Raw genomic sequence first — 17,964 nt, 5'->3', positions numbered from 1 at the left:
TTTTATGAGTACATATATTTAAAAAAAATGTGTATTTGGTTTAAATGGTTACCCTATATTTCTAGATGAAAAACAAACCAATGAAAACTTCCTGGCCTGAAACTGGCTACAGTGAAATATTTACTGTTTTTAGCATTGAAAAATTTTTTTGTTTACACTTTGTCAAGGATTTCCTAAGTTTCCTTCCAAGTCAATATCACTGTCACATTTCAAATGGCTTTGTACATACTCAAAACAATTTGTTAAATGAAAAAGTACAATGCTGCATACAGGAATCTTCACATTTTTATGAAAATCACTGAAACAGTGGGATTTTACTCTTCTTGTTCCTGCCCAATAAATAAATATATCACATGAAAATGATTTGTACTTCATATCTTAAGTTATGTACATTACCTCAAGTCTATGTAACATACCACCTCTTTCCTTTCTTTAATGACTGCAAGATAAACCAGATAAAATAAAGATGTTGCTCATATGTAAACTCCAAATTTAAAAAGAAAAAAAAAAAAAGTATTTCAAAATAAGCTTGATTAGGCAAGTTTACTAGCCTCTCCTAATTCTTCAGTACCACAATGTTCACCCTACAGAAACCAAGTTCCATGCACCATAAAAAATACTTGGAGACCAAGTTCCATGCAACAAAAATAAATGGAAGATTTATAAATAAAAACCTTTGATCATAATGGAATTTGGTAAGCAATGTAACAAAAATAAATGGAATCATTCTAGATGGAAATCTTAGATCTGAATGAAACTTGGTAAGCAATGATGACATTACATAATAGTTTGTAAATAAAAATTCCCATGCATTGCGCTCTGATGCGTCATTTCCAAGTTATCACCATATTTATACAGTGAAAACAGTATTTGAGTATGGGTATATTTTTATGGCTCCTTTTTTTTCTATTAAAAATACTTGGTATTTACAAATATCAGCATACAAGATTAACAACTTAATTATTCCTCAGGTTGAATTATTCCTTAGGTTGAAAAGAATCAAATAGTGAAAAAGACTTTTACCTTCTATTTAAATGACTGGCACACTAAAGAAGTACCATACTGGACATGTCATATGGGTCCTACAATTGCTAATGTACCAAAAAGTGCACATATACTTCTCAATGTTAATAATACAATATTATTATTTTAACATAATTTCACTAAGCATTCTCCATAAATTGTCAACATACTTAAAATTATGAAATTTTGTTGGTAGTAACATCTCACATACTGTACCATACATACTACACAGATGTTACAAATAAAAAGTGTTTACTAATGGAAGACCATATGCCTATACTGGACTTCTGTGCTAGTTTGTGAAACTAACACAATTCAATGTCACAAATTAGTGTCATAAACCACTTGTAAATATTGGTTGAAAATACTGAGGTGCCTAACATGAAACTTGCTGGGCATGCTAATGTAACTAAATGAAGTGATTTGATAAACCCAATTGCAAAATTGCAATATTGATTCATGGTGAAACCCGCCACTGAACAATTCCAAAGTGCATCAAGCTTTAAACATTACCAAAAATAACACAGAAAAACTAAAAGTTAGAATCACTTAATAAAACAGTGGTTTTTAGTGGAAAAAATGCTTTTACTTACACATAACAGCCATACTTTCTGCTGTTTTTGATAAGTGAATGAAACAAATCATGTCCACCATAGTTCATTAGTTTCTTCTTCCTGCCTCAAAAGATAACTACAAAATAGTAGCACCCTTTAACAGTTTGGCAACTGAAGATGTAACGATAATCTGGCCAACTTTAGTCTTAACACCTAAAACAAATTTATAATTCTTTAAGAAATTGATAAATTCTTATGGTATACATAAAGCAGTCACCACATACTGAAGAAAAAATATGCAATTTACAATCCATATATAATCTATGTGTTCAGGACCTGAAGTGATGTACATAACTAACATCAATGCTGAAGACATACCATACAGACATTTAACGTTCATGATCAATTAAAAAAAATTATTACAGATTAAATTAAGGCACTTCACTCCCCTTCACCCTCTGAAAAGTCCCGTTCACTACATTCTACCCCTTCCTTTGCACTGTCTCCATACTGATTGTGTTCACCATCTACATTCTTTGTGCTACCAGAAGCTTCAACTTTTCCTAAACCTAATGCAGCCTTTAAGAGAGATACCAGATCTCCTTTCTTCTGCTGTTCCTCTGTAAAGGAAAAAATAGATAAGTAAAGATGTTAATACTGGTATAAAGCTTTTGGCAAGCAAATAAAATGATTTACTAGGAATAGATACTATGAGAAAGAGCATAATACAAAACTCTTACCTCCATGACCAGTAACATCACGTTCCAACTGCAATTTATCTTGAGCAATTTGCAGCATGCCTTCCTCTATACTGCCTTTACTCACAAGCCTAATAACTTCAACAGGCCTGAAAAGTGTTTCAGCTTTAGTAAAGAATAATCTACCACATATTAATATCCAATTTTTGGTATAGCCAACCACAGTCATTGCCAAGTTACCCTAAATAATATATGTATATAAATTTAGCTTCTATCCCCAGAGAGCTATTAATTTATTTGGAAGAATGATCCTCTATTGAACAGCTCATGACCAGAGAAGAACAAAGTTAAACATAAAACAAAATAATTACACGTTAATGGGTGTACTCTCCCATTAACTGCTAACCCAGGACAATTGTACAATAGTATTTGTATTTTGGCTCAAGGGATATATATATACAGTAGAGACCCGGTTCACGACCGTATTAGTACTCGACATAATCGGATTTCGCCACTAAATTTCCAATAAACTTTGTATCTGTTTTCAACCAAAAAACCAGTTTCCGACCCCCGACCATATGATGTTTGTAAACAAAACTGTTTCCGCCAGCCGCTGCTAGTTGGCGTCATCCAGTGCTACCAAATGTAGCATAATTTCATGTATTTTAGCACAATTTGACCCAAGAATTGGAGCTTAGCATAATTTCTTTCACACTTAGGGTTCTAGTACAATTTTAGAATGTATTTTCACTAAAATTTTAAATAAAATGCAGAAAATTCCTCAATTTCATACACAGCTATAGTGAATGTATCTACAAGTGAAATTGCCTCAAAAGCAGCACTAACAAATGAGTTAATTGCTAAGTTTGAACCCAACTAAGGAATGTTAAATTTTGTGAATATAAATAAATACCCACAGTGGCATGACAAACGATCAGTAAAGTGTTAATAATGTTTTTTCTTCCTTTTTTAAGTTTTATTTTTTTTCAGTAATCAAAATTTTAATTATGTCTGAAGTGATTTTCACACAATTTTCAAGTATTTATTCATTATGTATGTGATCTGTTAAAGAAAAATAGTGTTTCAGTGGCATGATAATGATCAAGTAATAAGTACGTATGTTTTTCTTTTTGAGTAGAGACTGGTTTGTTTGTTTACCTTTTTTTTTAGTTTTAATTTTTCAGTAAATATCAGTAAATAACAAAATGTTATATTTGAAGTAATTTTCACACATTTTCAAGTATTTATTAACCCTCTTACGCCGATTGGACGTATTAAACGTCGAGTCAAAATGTCTCCCGTATGCCGATTGGACGTATCATTCGTCGGCTCAAAAAAGTTTTTTTAAAAATTCGCGGAAAAATACTTAAAGGCCTACCAGCCGAAAACTTTTGTATCACGCGCCTTGGGGGATGCTGGGAGTTCACGGATCAAGGCGTTGTTTTGTTTACAATCGTTACGCAGGCGCGCAAGCGCAAATTTCTTTCTTATCGCACTAAAAAGTATCAGTGACACATCTCGGAAATTATTTCGTCACTTTGACATAATTATTGCACCATTTTAAATTATCCTTTACATGAAGTATTATATATGAAAATGTGCGCAATTTCATGCACAATACAACTAAAAAATACTCATGATTGTAGCTTTTATTAGTTTTGAAATATTTTCATATAAATAACGATAAGTGCAAAAATTTCAACCTTCGGTCAACTTTGACTCTACAGAAATGGTCGAGAAACGCAATTGTAAGCTAAAACTCTTACATTATAGTAATATTCAATCATTTGCCTTCATTTTGCAACAAATTGGCACGTCTCTAGCACAATATTTTCGATTTATGGTGAATTTATGAAAAAACTTTTTCCTTACGTTCGTGCGATAAACTCTTCCGATAAATTTTTTCGTGCGATTGTCCTAATGTGCACTTTTAAATTTGCCGTTACATAAAGTTTTATATATGGAAATGTGCGCAATTTCCTGCACAATACAACAAAAAACAACCCATGGTTGTAGCTTTTATCAGTTTTGAAAAATATTTCATATAAAATAACGTTAAGTGCAAAAATTTCAACTTTCGGTCAACTTTGACTCTACCGAAATGGTCGAAAAACGCAATTGTAAGCTAAAACTCTTATATTCTAGTAATATTCAATCATTTACCTTCATTTTGTCAACGACTTGGAAGTCTCTAGCACAATATTTCGATTTATGGTGAATTTATGAAAAAAAAAACATTACGTTCGCGGCGGTAACTTCCGAAAAAAAAAATCAGAATTTTTTTTGTGCGATTGTCGAAATGTTTGCACCATTTAAAATTAGCTGTTACATAAAGTTTTATATATGAAAATGTGCGTAATTTCATGTAGAATACAACTAAAAATGATTGAAGGTTGTAGCTTTTCTCTTTTTTCGAAATATTTGCATATAAATCACGATAAATTAGAAAAAAAAACCACGTTCGGTCAAATTTGACTCTACCGAAATAGTTAAAAAACGCAATTGTAAGCTAAAACTCTTACGGCCTAGTAATATTGTCATTTTTCTTCATTTTGAAACAAATTTGAAGTCTCTAAAACAATATTGTGATTTATGGTGAATTTTTGAAAAATATACCTTCCTTCACTCCGCGCGCGATTCGCGGCCGCAAGTCTCCGAAATACGTACATGGCATTATCCTAATATTTGCTCCTTTTCATATTAGCCTTTTTATAGAGTTTCATATATCAAAATGTGCGCAAATTCATGAAGAATACAATAAAAAATAATTGAAGGTTGTAGCTTTTTCCATCTTCGAAATATGTCCATATAAAAAAATATATATATTAAAATTTCGACATTCGGTCAAATTTAACTCGTCCGAAATGGTCGCCCCCCCCCCCAATCTGCAATTCTAATCTAAAAAACTCTTACAGTATCGTAATATTCAATCATTTGTCTTAATTTTGAAAACAAATTGGAAGTCTCTAGAACATTATTTAGAATTACGGTGAATTTTTGAAAATAACATTTTTTTACGTCCGCTCGTTACGAATTCGTACATCATTTTGTGATAATATTTTTCCGGTGTTGCTTTTATTGTTTTACAATGTATATATCAAAATGATTGCAATTTAGTGTACAATACAACGCAAAAAAAAGTAACTGGTTAGCTTTGACCGTTTTCTGCACAGCGTGATTTGAATACAATTATGTATGAATTTTTTTTTTTTTCGCTACCATATATCGCATTATTTACATATGATAATGATATTATTTTTCATTTCTGATGGTTGCATTCTAAACTTCAGGCAATGACAAAAAAAGGAGCCAAAAATGAACTCTTAATCTTCAAAAGTACGCGCGCTGTAATTTTTTGAAAAAATTATTTTTTCCACTTCCGCGCTCACTCCAAACCAGGCCCGGCATACGGGAGACGTTTTGATTTTTAGGGCTCCGGCGTAAGAGGGTTAATTGTTTATGTGACCTGTTAAAGATAAATGGTTCTGAGTGGCATGATAATGATGCAGTAATAAGTAAAATTTGTTGTTTTTCTTCACATTTGTATGTGTGATCTTCACACATTTGTCAAATAGTATAATAGTGATTGCATATCAAATAGTGTACTAGTGATTGCGTATGTGATCTATTAAAGAAAAATGGTGTTTTATTACGAGTTTCCTAACATGTAAAGATCATCAAATTATTAGTTATAATATTGTCTGTTCGTCACTTTTTATCATTTCACCTAATATATAAATGTTTTAAGTTTCCATTACATCGTTGTTTTAGCTCGAATGTATTTGAGAAATGAGATAATGATAGATTAATAGCATAATTATGGCACAAAATTGCACCATATTTGGCATAAATTCTTGCTTGGACCGACTAGCATAATTTAGCAAAACGGTTGGTAACACTGGTGACGCCACTCAGCATTGTTTAAAGTCCGCAACTAATGTTTACAAACATTCAAACATGTGTCGTGTCTTGTACACCTTGCGCGCATTTCGTTTGCTTTTTCGGTGGTATCAACTCTATACGCAATTACCTTTTGATTCATCATGGGTCCCAACATTACTACTGGCTATCTATTAAAACCTTCTGCTATTGTTAATCTCTGAAATAATGGAAAAGCGTTTTCCTTCTTCAAAATGTTTCCATCATTTCCAACTCCAAAATAAACCTTAAGTTTCGTCTATCCTCTCCTCTGCATGAAAGTGATGAGCGAAAAAAAGATTTAATCAAGCACCCTTGCTTGATTTTTTTTTCAAGCGTAGACATATTCTAAAACCATGCTCACACTTGAGGCGCGAGTTTCAGTAGCAAATGCAATACGTATTTAAGTGTTAGGTTTGGAGTGAAGGCAATGTTACGTACGTAGGTTACATGTGCGGTTCGGTAGCGAATGCAATCTTCAAGCTTTGTTAAGCTTTCCGGTAAAGAAGAAGTTAGTCATAGTTTATATCAGAGAAGCCACTATGCCATATTAAGTGCGTAGTAATTAAGAAATTAAGAAGAATCTTTTATGTCGTACTGTAATACGTTAATGTTTACGTGTAAGATTTGGTAGCAACCAGTTACATACGTAACATGTTCGGTTCGGTAGCAACGCAATCTAAGCTTTTTAAGCGTGCTGGTAAAGAAGAGGTTAGCCTTAGGTTAACTCAGAATCCGCTACTGTATACATTAATTATAGAAATTAAGTAGATTCTTTTATGTCTACTGTAAAAATACGTCATTGTTTACGTGTGAGATTTGGTAGTGAAACCACTGTCACATACGTAACGTGTGCCGTTCGGTAGCGAACGCAATCTTTATCTTTGTTAAGCTTGCTGGTAAAGAGGAAGTTAGCCTTAGCTTAATCAGAGAAGCCGCTATGGTATAGAATAATTATAGAAATTAAGACGATTCTTTTATGTCTACTGTAAAAAGATGTCAATGTTTACGTATGAGGTCTGGTAGTGACACAGTTTACATATGCAACGCATGCGCGGTAACGAACGCAATCTGAATGCTTCGTTTATTAGCGTCGTCGTAAAAAGAAAGAAAGAAAGAAAAAAAAAAGAGGTTAGCTTTATATTAAACTCAAGAGATGCTGGTATATAATGGTATAGTAATTAAAGACATTAAGAAGATTCTTTTACTTATGCGTACGTATATATGTACCATGCAGTACCATAATAATTGTCAAAGTCCAATAAGCTTGAAACCAGCCCAGATATTGGACAATTTGCCGTAAAAGACGCACCTTTTTTATAAGGACATTTATGAAACAAAATCGTTAGTATCATAACATTACATTTACTGAAAGATAATTTTCAAGCGATTTTGTATACAGTATTCCAGTCGACTCCGTAAAAGATTTACAATAAATTAATACCGAATGTAAATGTTTTTAGGCTTATAGCGAGATATGGTTTCTTTACTACTATAGTCCCGATATAAACCACCAGGGCTGCGCTATGGTTTGTTTACATCCTTAAATGCCGACTTACTGTAGGCAAATTTTTGCAAGTTTTTGATAAATATAAATTGGGTTTAATTTTAATAGTTTATTAATTTACTGTAATAATTAGACTTGCTTTTCAATGTTTTTATTATGTTAGCAACACGTTTTATCCCTACCCACTACACTACGTTCTACTTACTATTTACCTAGGTAGCCTATGGATCTTGGTCAACAATCAGTTGGACACAGGCTAGTTTTCTTTTATACTGTATATTATACATTTAAAATTATAAATATACGTTTAACATGATATTTATTTAACTTTTAACTTATTTAGTTGTAATTTACATGTAATGTATTGTATAAAAAGGCAAGGTTAGGGTAATAACTGATGGTCAGGAACGGATTAATCCATTTTCAGTTATTTCTTATGGGAAAACTTGATTCATTTCTCGAAATAATCGAATTTCGACGCTCCTTCTGGAACGAATTATCGTCGAGAACCGAGGCTCTACTGTATATATATAAAAAAATCACACTAGGATGGAGAAGATCCATATGGTTTTGTTTCCATCATTTAAAAAAAAAAAAAAAAAAAAAAAAAAAAAAAAAAAAAGAAGTCTCGAAGTAACAACTGCTTAGACGTCTAAAGCTGTGACAAGGTACTATTAAAACCATCTTGTTACGTAGTAGGAAGGATTAGATGATTCTACCGAGATACGATGATAGTTACCAACATGTTTTATGGAAACTGTGGCAAGTGTGATTTTAACAATGGTATGTTTAGAGCTGAGAAAGGCTTTTCAATATGGAACAAGTCTTTACTTCTGAAATCATCTTTGTGCAAAGATTTAATTTGATAAATACGTATACTATTTCCTAGAAAATAACTCCTTAAAAATCTAATGACATGCAAAACTTAAAATGTTGAAGATTCTGACAAAATGTTTTTACACAGAACCAGTTTTTATACATACCCATTAATCATTAATTTTCCACTTTGTGTTGAGTGGACCCAGACATAATCCTGCAGCTTTGGGAAAAAAAGAATGTAGTACCCCTGTGCATACCCAAATAACAACCCACTACCTGCCAACTAATGCATCTCAATCCTGAGTGTGCCAACACCCTTCTGGAAGACGAAACAAAAGATCCTCTGAAGTGGACATATGACCCAGTGCAAAAGGTCCTCTTCCTGTATTATAATGGGAAGAGGAAAAAGACACCTCGAAAACCCACACAGCTTCCGCAAGTAATGGATTGCAGTAACCCTAGATAGTACACATACCAAAAACCTGAAGCATAAAAACATATACCTCATAAAAGACAAAACTCCACGTGTGCTAATGGGATAAGGAGGAGGATGAATGACTAGAATTGACAGACTTGACCTAACCAGCTGCAATGACCACTCCACAAGAATTATCCACAGATAATGTACAACAAGCATATATAAGAGTAATCAAAAGAAACCTGCAAGGCCAAAGGACTACTTCACGGAAGGCAAAGAGCACTTAATAAAACCATAGGCAGCAGAAAAAGAAACTGCCCCTCACACATCAAGGGAGATGACCCTGCATTATGCACAAATATTAACCCTCTTACGCCGAAGCCCTAAAAATCAAAACACCTCCTGTATGCCGGCACCGGTTTGGAGTGAGCGCGGAAGCGGAAAAAATAATTTTTTCAAAAAATCACAGCGCTCTTAGTTTTAAAGATTAAGAGTTCATTTTTGGCTCCTTTTTTTGTCATTACCTGAAGTTTAGTATGCAATCATCAGAAATGAAAAATAATATCATTATCATATGTAAATAATGCGAGATATGGTAGCGAAAAAAAGAAAATTCATAGATAATTGTATTCAAATCACGCTGTGCAAAAAACGGTCAAAGCTAACGAGTTACTTTGTTTTTCGTTGTATTGTACACTAAATTGCAATCATTTTGATATATAATACATAGTAAAACAATAAAAGCAACACCGGAAAAATATTATCACAAAATGATGTACGAATTCGTAACGCGCGGACGTAAAAAAATGTTATTTTCAAAAATTCACTGTAATTCTAAATAGTGTTCTAGACTTCCAATTTGTTTCAAAATTAAGACAAATGATTTAATATTACGATACTGTAAGAGTTTTAGATTAGAATTGCAGATTTCGACCATTTCGGAAGAGTTGAATTTGACCGAATGTCGAAATTTTTATATATATATTTTTTTATATGCACATATTTCGGAGATGGAAAAAGCTAAAACCTTCACTTATTTTTTATTGTATTCTTCATGAATTTGCGCACATTTTCATATATGAAACTCTATAAAACGGCTAATATGAAAAGGAGCAAATATTAGGATAATGCGATGTATGTATTTCGGAGACTTGCGGCCGCGAATCGGCGCGCGGAGTGAAGGTAAATATATTTTTCAAAAATTCACCATAAATCGCAATATTGTTCTAGAGACTTCAAATTTGTTTCAAAATGAAGAAAAATGACGGAATATTACTAGGCCGTAAGAGTTTTAGCTTACAATTGCGTTTTTCAACTATTTCGGTAGAGTCAAATTTGACCGAACGTGATTTTTTTCTATTTATCGTGATTTAAATATGTAAATATTTCGAAAAAAAAAGAGAAAAGCTACAACCTTCAATCATTTTTAGTTGTATTCTACATGAAATTGCGCACATTTTCATATATAAAACTTTATGTAACAGCTAATTTTAAATGGTGCAAACATTTCGACAATCGCACAAAAAAATTCTGATTTTTTCGGAAGAGTTACCGCGCGGACGTAAGGAAATTTTTTTTTTTTTTTCATAAATTCACCATAAATCGAAATATTGTGCTAGACTTCCAAGTCGTTGCAAAATGAAGGTAAATGATTGAATATTACTAGAATATAAGAGTTTTAGCTTACAATTGCGTTTTTCGACCATTTCGGCAGTCAAAGTTGACCGAAAGTTGAAATTTTTGCACTTAACGTTATTTATATGAAAATATTTCGAAACTGATAAAAGCTACAACCATGGGTTGTTTTTTGTTGTATTGTGCATGAAATTGTGCACATTTCCATATATAAAACTTTATGTAACGGCAAATTTAAAAGGGTGCAAACATTAGGACAATCGCACGAACGTAAGGAAAAAGTTTTTTCATAAATTCACCATAAATCGAAATATTGTGCTAGAGACGTCCAATTTGTTGCAAAATGAAGGCAAATGATTGAATATTACTATAATATAAGAATTTTAGCTTACAATTGCGTTTCTCGACCATTTCGGTAGAGTCAAAGTTGACCAAAGGTTGACATTTTTGCACTTATCGTTATTTATATGAAAATATTTCAAAACTGATAAAAGCTACAATCATGAGTATTTTTTTGTTGTATTTTGCATGAAATTGCGCACATTTTCATATATAATACTTCATGTAAAGGATAATTTAAAATGGTGCAAAAATTATGTCAAAGTGACGAAATAATTTTTGAGATGTGTCACTGATACTTTTTAGTGCGATAAGAAAGAAATTCGCGCTTGCGCGCCTGCGTAGCGATTGTAAACAAAACAACCCCTTGATCCGTGAACTCCCAGCATCCCCCAAGGCGCGTGATTCAAAAGTTTTCGGCTGGTAGGCCTATAAGTATTTTTCCTTGACGTTTAATACGTCTAATCGGCGTAAGAGGGTTAATTTGTTGAAGCTGACATGAAACAGATAGATTAAATTAATGTTGAGAGATTTACGCTGTTAAACCAAGCAATGGTGCATTTTTTGGCTATTCGGCACTTATGACGGAAAAGAGGGAGCTGGAGTGGGTGGGTGGCAAGAGAGCGCCAAAAATAAAGATGAAGTACAAGGATCCGATTATGGAATTGTGAGAAAACCGAAGTTGCAAAGACAAAGACTAAAGAAAGGAAGCAGTAATGGAGATAAAGAAAAAAGTGGATGCTACTAGAGTAAGAAGTGCACTGATTGCACTATCTCCTACAGGAATACAAGTCCTGATGGATTAGATTAGATTATAAAATTTTTGGCACATAGCCAAGCGCCAGAGCCGAGGGGCCATTCAGCGCATATATATCTTAAGAATAAAAATAGTCACTGTCGCACAAACAAACATACAACCGATCTAACATACAAATCATTCATTCATAAAAACCAAACAAGAAACCTAAAACAATTAAGAGAAAATTACAATTCATAAAAAAGACCAATATTTTTTTAAATCTAGTTACCTAGTGTTTAGTGACTGCTGAGATACTCCTAACTTCTATCAACTGAATAGAGGCTTGGAATGGAGAGGCTCCCCTTGTTTTTATTGTTTGTTTGTATGGTATTTTTACTTTGCATGGAACCAGTGGTTATTCAGCAATGGGACCAATGGCTCTACGTGACTTGTGAACCACGTCGAGAGTGAACTTCTATCACCAGAAATAAACATCTCTAACTCCTCAATGGAATGCCCAAAAATCAAACTTACGGCCACCAAGGTGGCAGGTCAAGACCATACCGATCACGCCACTGAGGCGTTTGGCTCCCCTTGTATGCCACCAATCACAAAGGGTCAAGTTATTTCCCTTGACTGATGTTGGTAGATGATCTTCATTGATATCATGGCATTTGTGCAAGCCATGAGAAAAACTCCCTCAGAGAACACACTAAATAACCACCTATGAGGAGGGAGTGAACTGATTTGAGGAACCTTTGCTAATTGACCTGCATTTTATGCTCGTGGCCACAGAGGAGTCACTAGGTCCTAGTATATTTGGAGTGCTGAAAATCCTCCTGATCATTCTTCAGGGAAGATCAAAAGAAGGAAATGAATAAACATTCAAGTTGTCCCAGGGATTTTCAAATGCACCTTCCACCACTGACCAAGGATCCTGAACTGCTAAGCAAAAGATCACCTGACTGTGTTGACTAAGCTGGTCCACTAATACATTATGGGTACAAAGAATGTAATTGGCTGAGATTTTTACTCTAATTAGATATGCCCATTAGTGAATCATGACACCAGATGGGACATCATTCCCACCTTGCTTACTGATATAGGTCACTATTGTGGTGAGGAAACTCATTAAAACCACAGAGTGGTCTTTACCTTAAAACGTTCCAAGAAAAAAGCAGAGTTAGTGGCACAGTTAATATCACCAAAATGGAATCTACAACCTAAAACCCAAGTATCTGAAGGTTTTGATTTTCGACCAAGTTGGCAAAGTTGTGTTTTTCACAATATCTCAAAGTTAATGGTGTACTGCACTACCAGACGTAAAATTTTGCCTATCTGAAACATTCTACTAGGTAAAAAATGTAATTTTGCAAATGCAGGTGGATAGTACTGAAAATTCTGTAGCTCAAGAACTGATCTTCTGCTTTCCTCTTTATTTCCCAATTTTTTTTTTTAATATCTTTTGTTCCTTCTAGTACATGATATGTTTTCCCTTATAAAGATAAGCTGGTTCTGAACTTTAGTCAAACACAACAAACACGACTTAGTTATACTCTAACTTTTGTGAGGAAATTGTTATTATCTCATCTTTTTATGTATATCACCTTTACCAATAACTTTTTGGGTGCTTTTCTTTGCTTAAAAGTGTTATTTTTTCATAATTGTGCCTTGTAAGAAGTCTGGTCGTGAATGGGAAGCAACTTCTTGTAATATTAGCATATATAATGAAAGCCAAGAAAAGCACCCAAAAAATCACTGGGAAAGTTGATAAACACAAAAAGATGCAATAATGAAACTCTCCCTACAAAAGCAAGTGTAACTAACTCATGTTTGTGGTTGTTGACAAAAGTTCAGAACCAGCTAGTCTTTATTCTATATTAGAGGCAATAGTATCTCTGAAAATACTGAGGGGACCAGGTGTCAGCTAGGCTTTTCTAGACACGTTTGAGTGTAACAGTAAGACAAACTTTAACTGCATTTTTCTCAAAACATTAGTTTTGTACATTCAAATCTCTATAACTCAGCTATTTATGATTGGATTTGAATACTTTAAAAAGCATTATATTCAGTAATTATTTGGAAATAATTTCTCATGTTAATTTTACATTTTTATTAGTATTATTATTTTACATATATAATTTTTTTTTGTTTTTTTGTGCTATTTACTATTTTATTCTTTCAGAGAAAACAAAACCTAACTTGACCAGATCTTTATTCATACAATTTGATTCTTTATGATATAAACTTTGTTTTGGTTTTTGAATATTTAAAATTGTTTGATAAATAATGGTGGCAAGTTTTAAAAATTTGCGAAAAAAGGTATAAAAATCAGAAATATATTCATAAAAAATACATTTTTGCTCCTATTAAAGATATATTTTGTGTACACATTCCTCAAAACACTATAAATCACCACTGTAATTTTCATTACAATAGCTTATGATAACCCAAACCCCCTGGCCGATACCCTAAGAAGGGCACAGCAAGCTGTCATAAAAGATTTGCCTGAAAAGAAGAGAAATAATCTTCTCCAACAAAAAAAAAAAAAAAAAGTAAGGTATTATTACAGTTTCAACCATTATGGGAAATCTATTATATTAATATTTTTCCCGAGTAAAGCACGTGATAACAAAACACTTCTTCTCGATAAATTATTGTCGATAATGCATACTTACAGAGAAAAAAAAATATTAAGTTTTTACCTCTAATTTTGGCTGAGAGGTGTGACATCGTTATGACGTCATGGGTTTCATAACCAATTACGAACGACTTTAGTCGAAAACTAAGTTTCAGTAGCATTTCAGCGGAGTAAAAAAGTTACCTGTCCAGTGTCCACTGGTATCCTTGTTTGACTGAATACTCGAATAATGAAGCAAAAAACGGCATTTTGTCTTCCTGTACCTATGGCAGAGGCAGTGGCTGGCCCGTCTGGCATTAATTTTGACAGACCTTCCATTTCTTACCGATTGTTTGCAGTGCAATGTGGGTTACGGTGAATTTTATCATTATTTGTCTAGTGGTGGTAAAGAAGTTGTGATTGAATATGCTCAAAGACATAATTTCATTCTAAAGCAAAAAAACTGCGAGTGTTGTGGAGCTACTAGTATGTCGGATCGACTTCAACAGGAACGCCTTCAGGTGTGATCTGCCACGGTAAGTAGCCTTACTGTAAACCCTGTGGCTAGCGCGCGCAGCGCAACATTACCTCTTGCCGTACATGCCGTGCTTGCCAAGAATCTTTAAATATGCGGATAAGGCGCGAAGCGCCGTTCCGCCACGGCCTTACTGACAGCACACATAAATCGATTGTCGCGGATATGTAGTCGCTCCCTACTTTCTTTGTTGTTGTTTTGGTATCGCCGCCATATGGGTTTGGTGTTCTTCCGCCGATTTCGGTCGGCGGTTGAGTGGGCCCGCGAATCTGTAGGTACTCCATGGATAGGTCTAGGGAGGTCTAGGGATTTTTCTGGAAAAACTCGTTGTTTTAACTCCAATTACATAGTAAACTCCAATTACATAGTAAATCTCTAAATTGGATGATTTGCAGTCAAAATAAATGTTAAATCCGTTGGAACTACATTATTTCTGATGCAACAAATATATTTTTATTCCAGTTTTCCCATAATGGTTGAAACTGTAATTTTACCAAAAGTAATAATGATCCACTGGTTGGAAAATAGTTGAGCCAAAAATGTCAGCCTGTAACGGGGGGGGGGGGGGGGGGGGGGGTGTTTGACCAAAAAAAAAAAAAAAAAAAAAAAAAAAAAAAAAAAAAAAAAAAAAAAAAAACTGGAAGTTCACATTATCTGTGACTATCCTTTTCATTGCACTGTACTTAGAAAGTAATAGATAATTATGCACGTTATTGTTAACATAAATGAATCAATCAATAAAACTGAAGAAATATTCTTGAATTTCAGTGCAAACTTTCAACATTATAAGTAAAATTCTGTTAACCCAAGTCAGTACTTTGAATAACTTCTAATTGGGTAGAGGGGCATAGACCGCATACCCAATTTTTCTTCTTAATATAACTAAAATAACATTTTCGAGTATTTCATCTTGTATATACCTATACATGTAATGACATTTATAGAAAAAAAGATCCAGTATTGGGAAAAAAAACCTGCCGTAAAAATACTCTGGGTACAGGCCTGAATGTGATGAGAGCCTTCCTCCTAAACATAGCCCTTTCTCTCTGATTGCTAGAGCCATTCCTCCTAAACATAGCCTTTCCTTCTGAACTTGTAAATGTTGTCATTAAGATCTGTCAATGTGTTAAACTGTTTGAAGGGCAGACAAAACCACATACATTTTAAGAAACTTGTTTTCTGAAGAACTGAATGCTATGCCATGCCTACATTACATGGTAAGTAATGTTTTTACCTCCCATAGAATAAATCTGAGCAGCCACCCAGCCAACAGACTTCTGAATTCTTATTCAGAAATGGAGTATCTAAGATACAAACACTTAAGAATGTGGCAATAAATGATAGATTTATAGTAACAATTGAATCTACAACCTAAATAGTAATATATATGGCAAGTGTACTTGCACAATGATTACACAATGTAAACTTCTTGGGGTAACCTGATTGGCACTAACATATGCATTAATTTTTTTATTAGCTTAATTTGATTAATCCAAAGATTCATACAGGAAAATACCTATGAAATTACTCACTTTGTTTGACCAACCCTGTGGCAACGATCCTCTGCTTGTTTGTCATTATATGGGTTGAAGTCTATATCATGGAGAATAACTGTGTTTGCAGCAGTTAAATTGATGCCAAGACCACCCGCTCGTGTTGACAGAAGAAATATGAAGAGATGCTCATTGTCAGAGAATAAATCAATGAGCATTTGCCTGATGAATAAGGAAAATGTGATGAAGTTACATATAAGGAAAATGTGATGAAGTTACGTAATATCTTAATTCTTCTAATATATCTTTTAAATAAAAATTATTCAAAGTAACTTCAACTATGGTTTCATGCTTTAAGAAAGTTCAGATATTTTCTTACAGGATAACAAAGAATATACTCTTGTTTAATAACATCTTACCTGTCTGCCACCTGTGTAGAACCATCTATTCTCACAAACTTATGTCCACGAATTTTAAGGTACTGTTCTAAAATATCCAGAACTATCACAAATTGAGAAAATATTAAAACACGACTACCTGTAATAGACAAAACCATGGTCAATTGAGTCAATTCACACAACCTTCAAAATAATACGCTCACATTTCTCCATTAAAACCCAATCATTAAGTCAGGTCTTATAAAACAAATCCAAGTAATATCTCCATAGTGAATTCTATACCCAAATATTACTGAGATTCTACATATAACCTGTACTTCAGGCAATAGTCTTACCTTTTTCTTTAAGTTCAGGTAATAGGGCATCAAGCTGTTCAAACTTGCCAGAATGAAGGAGCTGCTCATTTTTTAAGCAATAGTCCTTGATTGGCTGTTCACAGATGAGTAAAATTGTTAAATTCTTCCTCAAAGCATCAAAAGTAAAAACATTTAATACTGAAAAGCTAATTTCAATGTTAATACCTCTCTATATCTGTGTTGATATTAACTTTCTTTTTTCATGACAAAAGTTTAATAATAAAATTGTTGTACAGAATTTGCCATTTATAATAAATCAACAAACTACTAGAAGTCATTACAAGATTGAGAGCAAAATACTTAATCATACTTACATAATATGTTAAACACGTTTTATGAATCTGGAAGTCGGACATGACACTTAAATCTTCAACAATGTAGTCTTCAACAGAGTCTCTATGGGTGGTCTTTTTTAATACTTTGGCCATTGCTTTTATCTTACTCAAGTCATAGTAAGATCTGCAGGTGTAAGTACAAAAATAAAATTACGTAATCAGACAATAACAAAGGTGTAAATACAAAAATAAAATTATGTAATCAGACAATAACAATAAGATAAATGCTACCTTATTTACTTGGTTTGCTGGTAACATTGTAAAATCAGATTAAGCCCTTTGCTTTCTTTCAAATTTCTAAGTAAAACACTAAGTATTCACCATATCTATATTTTACCCCAGGTTCAGTAGTCCCCATATAAGCAAGTAAGTATACATATAAATCACTCCTTTTAAAGTATCATTTTTTCATGTACCAGTGTCCTGGACTTATCTGAACAAAAACATTGGAACCTTCTTAATGTCTAAAAGTGTTGTAAGATGCATTGCGGACAATACTAATGGTGTTCACTGCTTCCTTCTTTACTTTTCATTTACTACCTTTTGAAGTCATCTCAACTAGGTGTCCAGCCATCAT

The 17,964-nt window shown here is 33.4% G+C and overlaps 1 protein-coding gene across 2 annotated transcripts in view; it reads right to left on the bottom strand.

Annotated features, from left to right (window-relative positions):
- The window catches only part of LOC135224599 (SWI/SNF-related matrix-associated actin-dependent regulator of chromatin subfamily A containing DEAD/H box 1 homolog), a 221,348-nt gene that overhangs the window by 76 nt on the left and 203,308 nt on the right, over positions 1 to 17,964 (bottom strand). For both annotated transcript variants that reach the window (XM_064263757.1, XM_064263758.1), the window contains 6 exons: positions 17,367 to 17,511; positions 17,032 to 17,125; positions 16,718 to 16,835; positions 16,338 to 16,520; positions 2,318 to 2,424; positions 1 to 2,197 (listed from right to left, as the gene is read on the bottom strand). The exon at positions 1 to 2,197 is cut by the window's left edge and continues 76 nt beyond it. In XM_064263757.1, coding sequence (XP_064119827.1) covers positions 2,019 to 2,197; positions 2,318 to 2,424; positions 16,338 to 16,520; positions 16,718 to 16,835; positions 17,032 to 17,125; positions 17,367 to 17,511 — 826 coding nt within the window. In that variant the 3' untranslated portion in view covers positions 1 to 2,018. The remainder of the gene's footprint in view (positions 2,198 to 2,317; positions 2,425 to 16,337; positions 16,521 to 16,717; positions 16,836 to 17,031; positions 17,126 to 17,366; positions 17,512 to 17,964) is intronic.

This window comes from Macrobrachium nipponense, chromosome 12, assembly GCF_015104395.2.
Source record: "Macrobrachium nipponense isolate FS-2020 chromosome 12, ASM1510439v2, whole genome shotgun sequence".
NCBI lineage: Eukaryota > Metazoa > Arthropoda > Malacostraca > Decapoda > Palaemonidae > Macrobrachium > Macrobrachium nipponense.
This window is presented reverse-complemented; position numbering and strand designations above follow the sequence as displayed.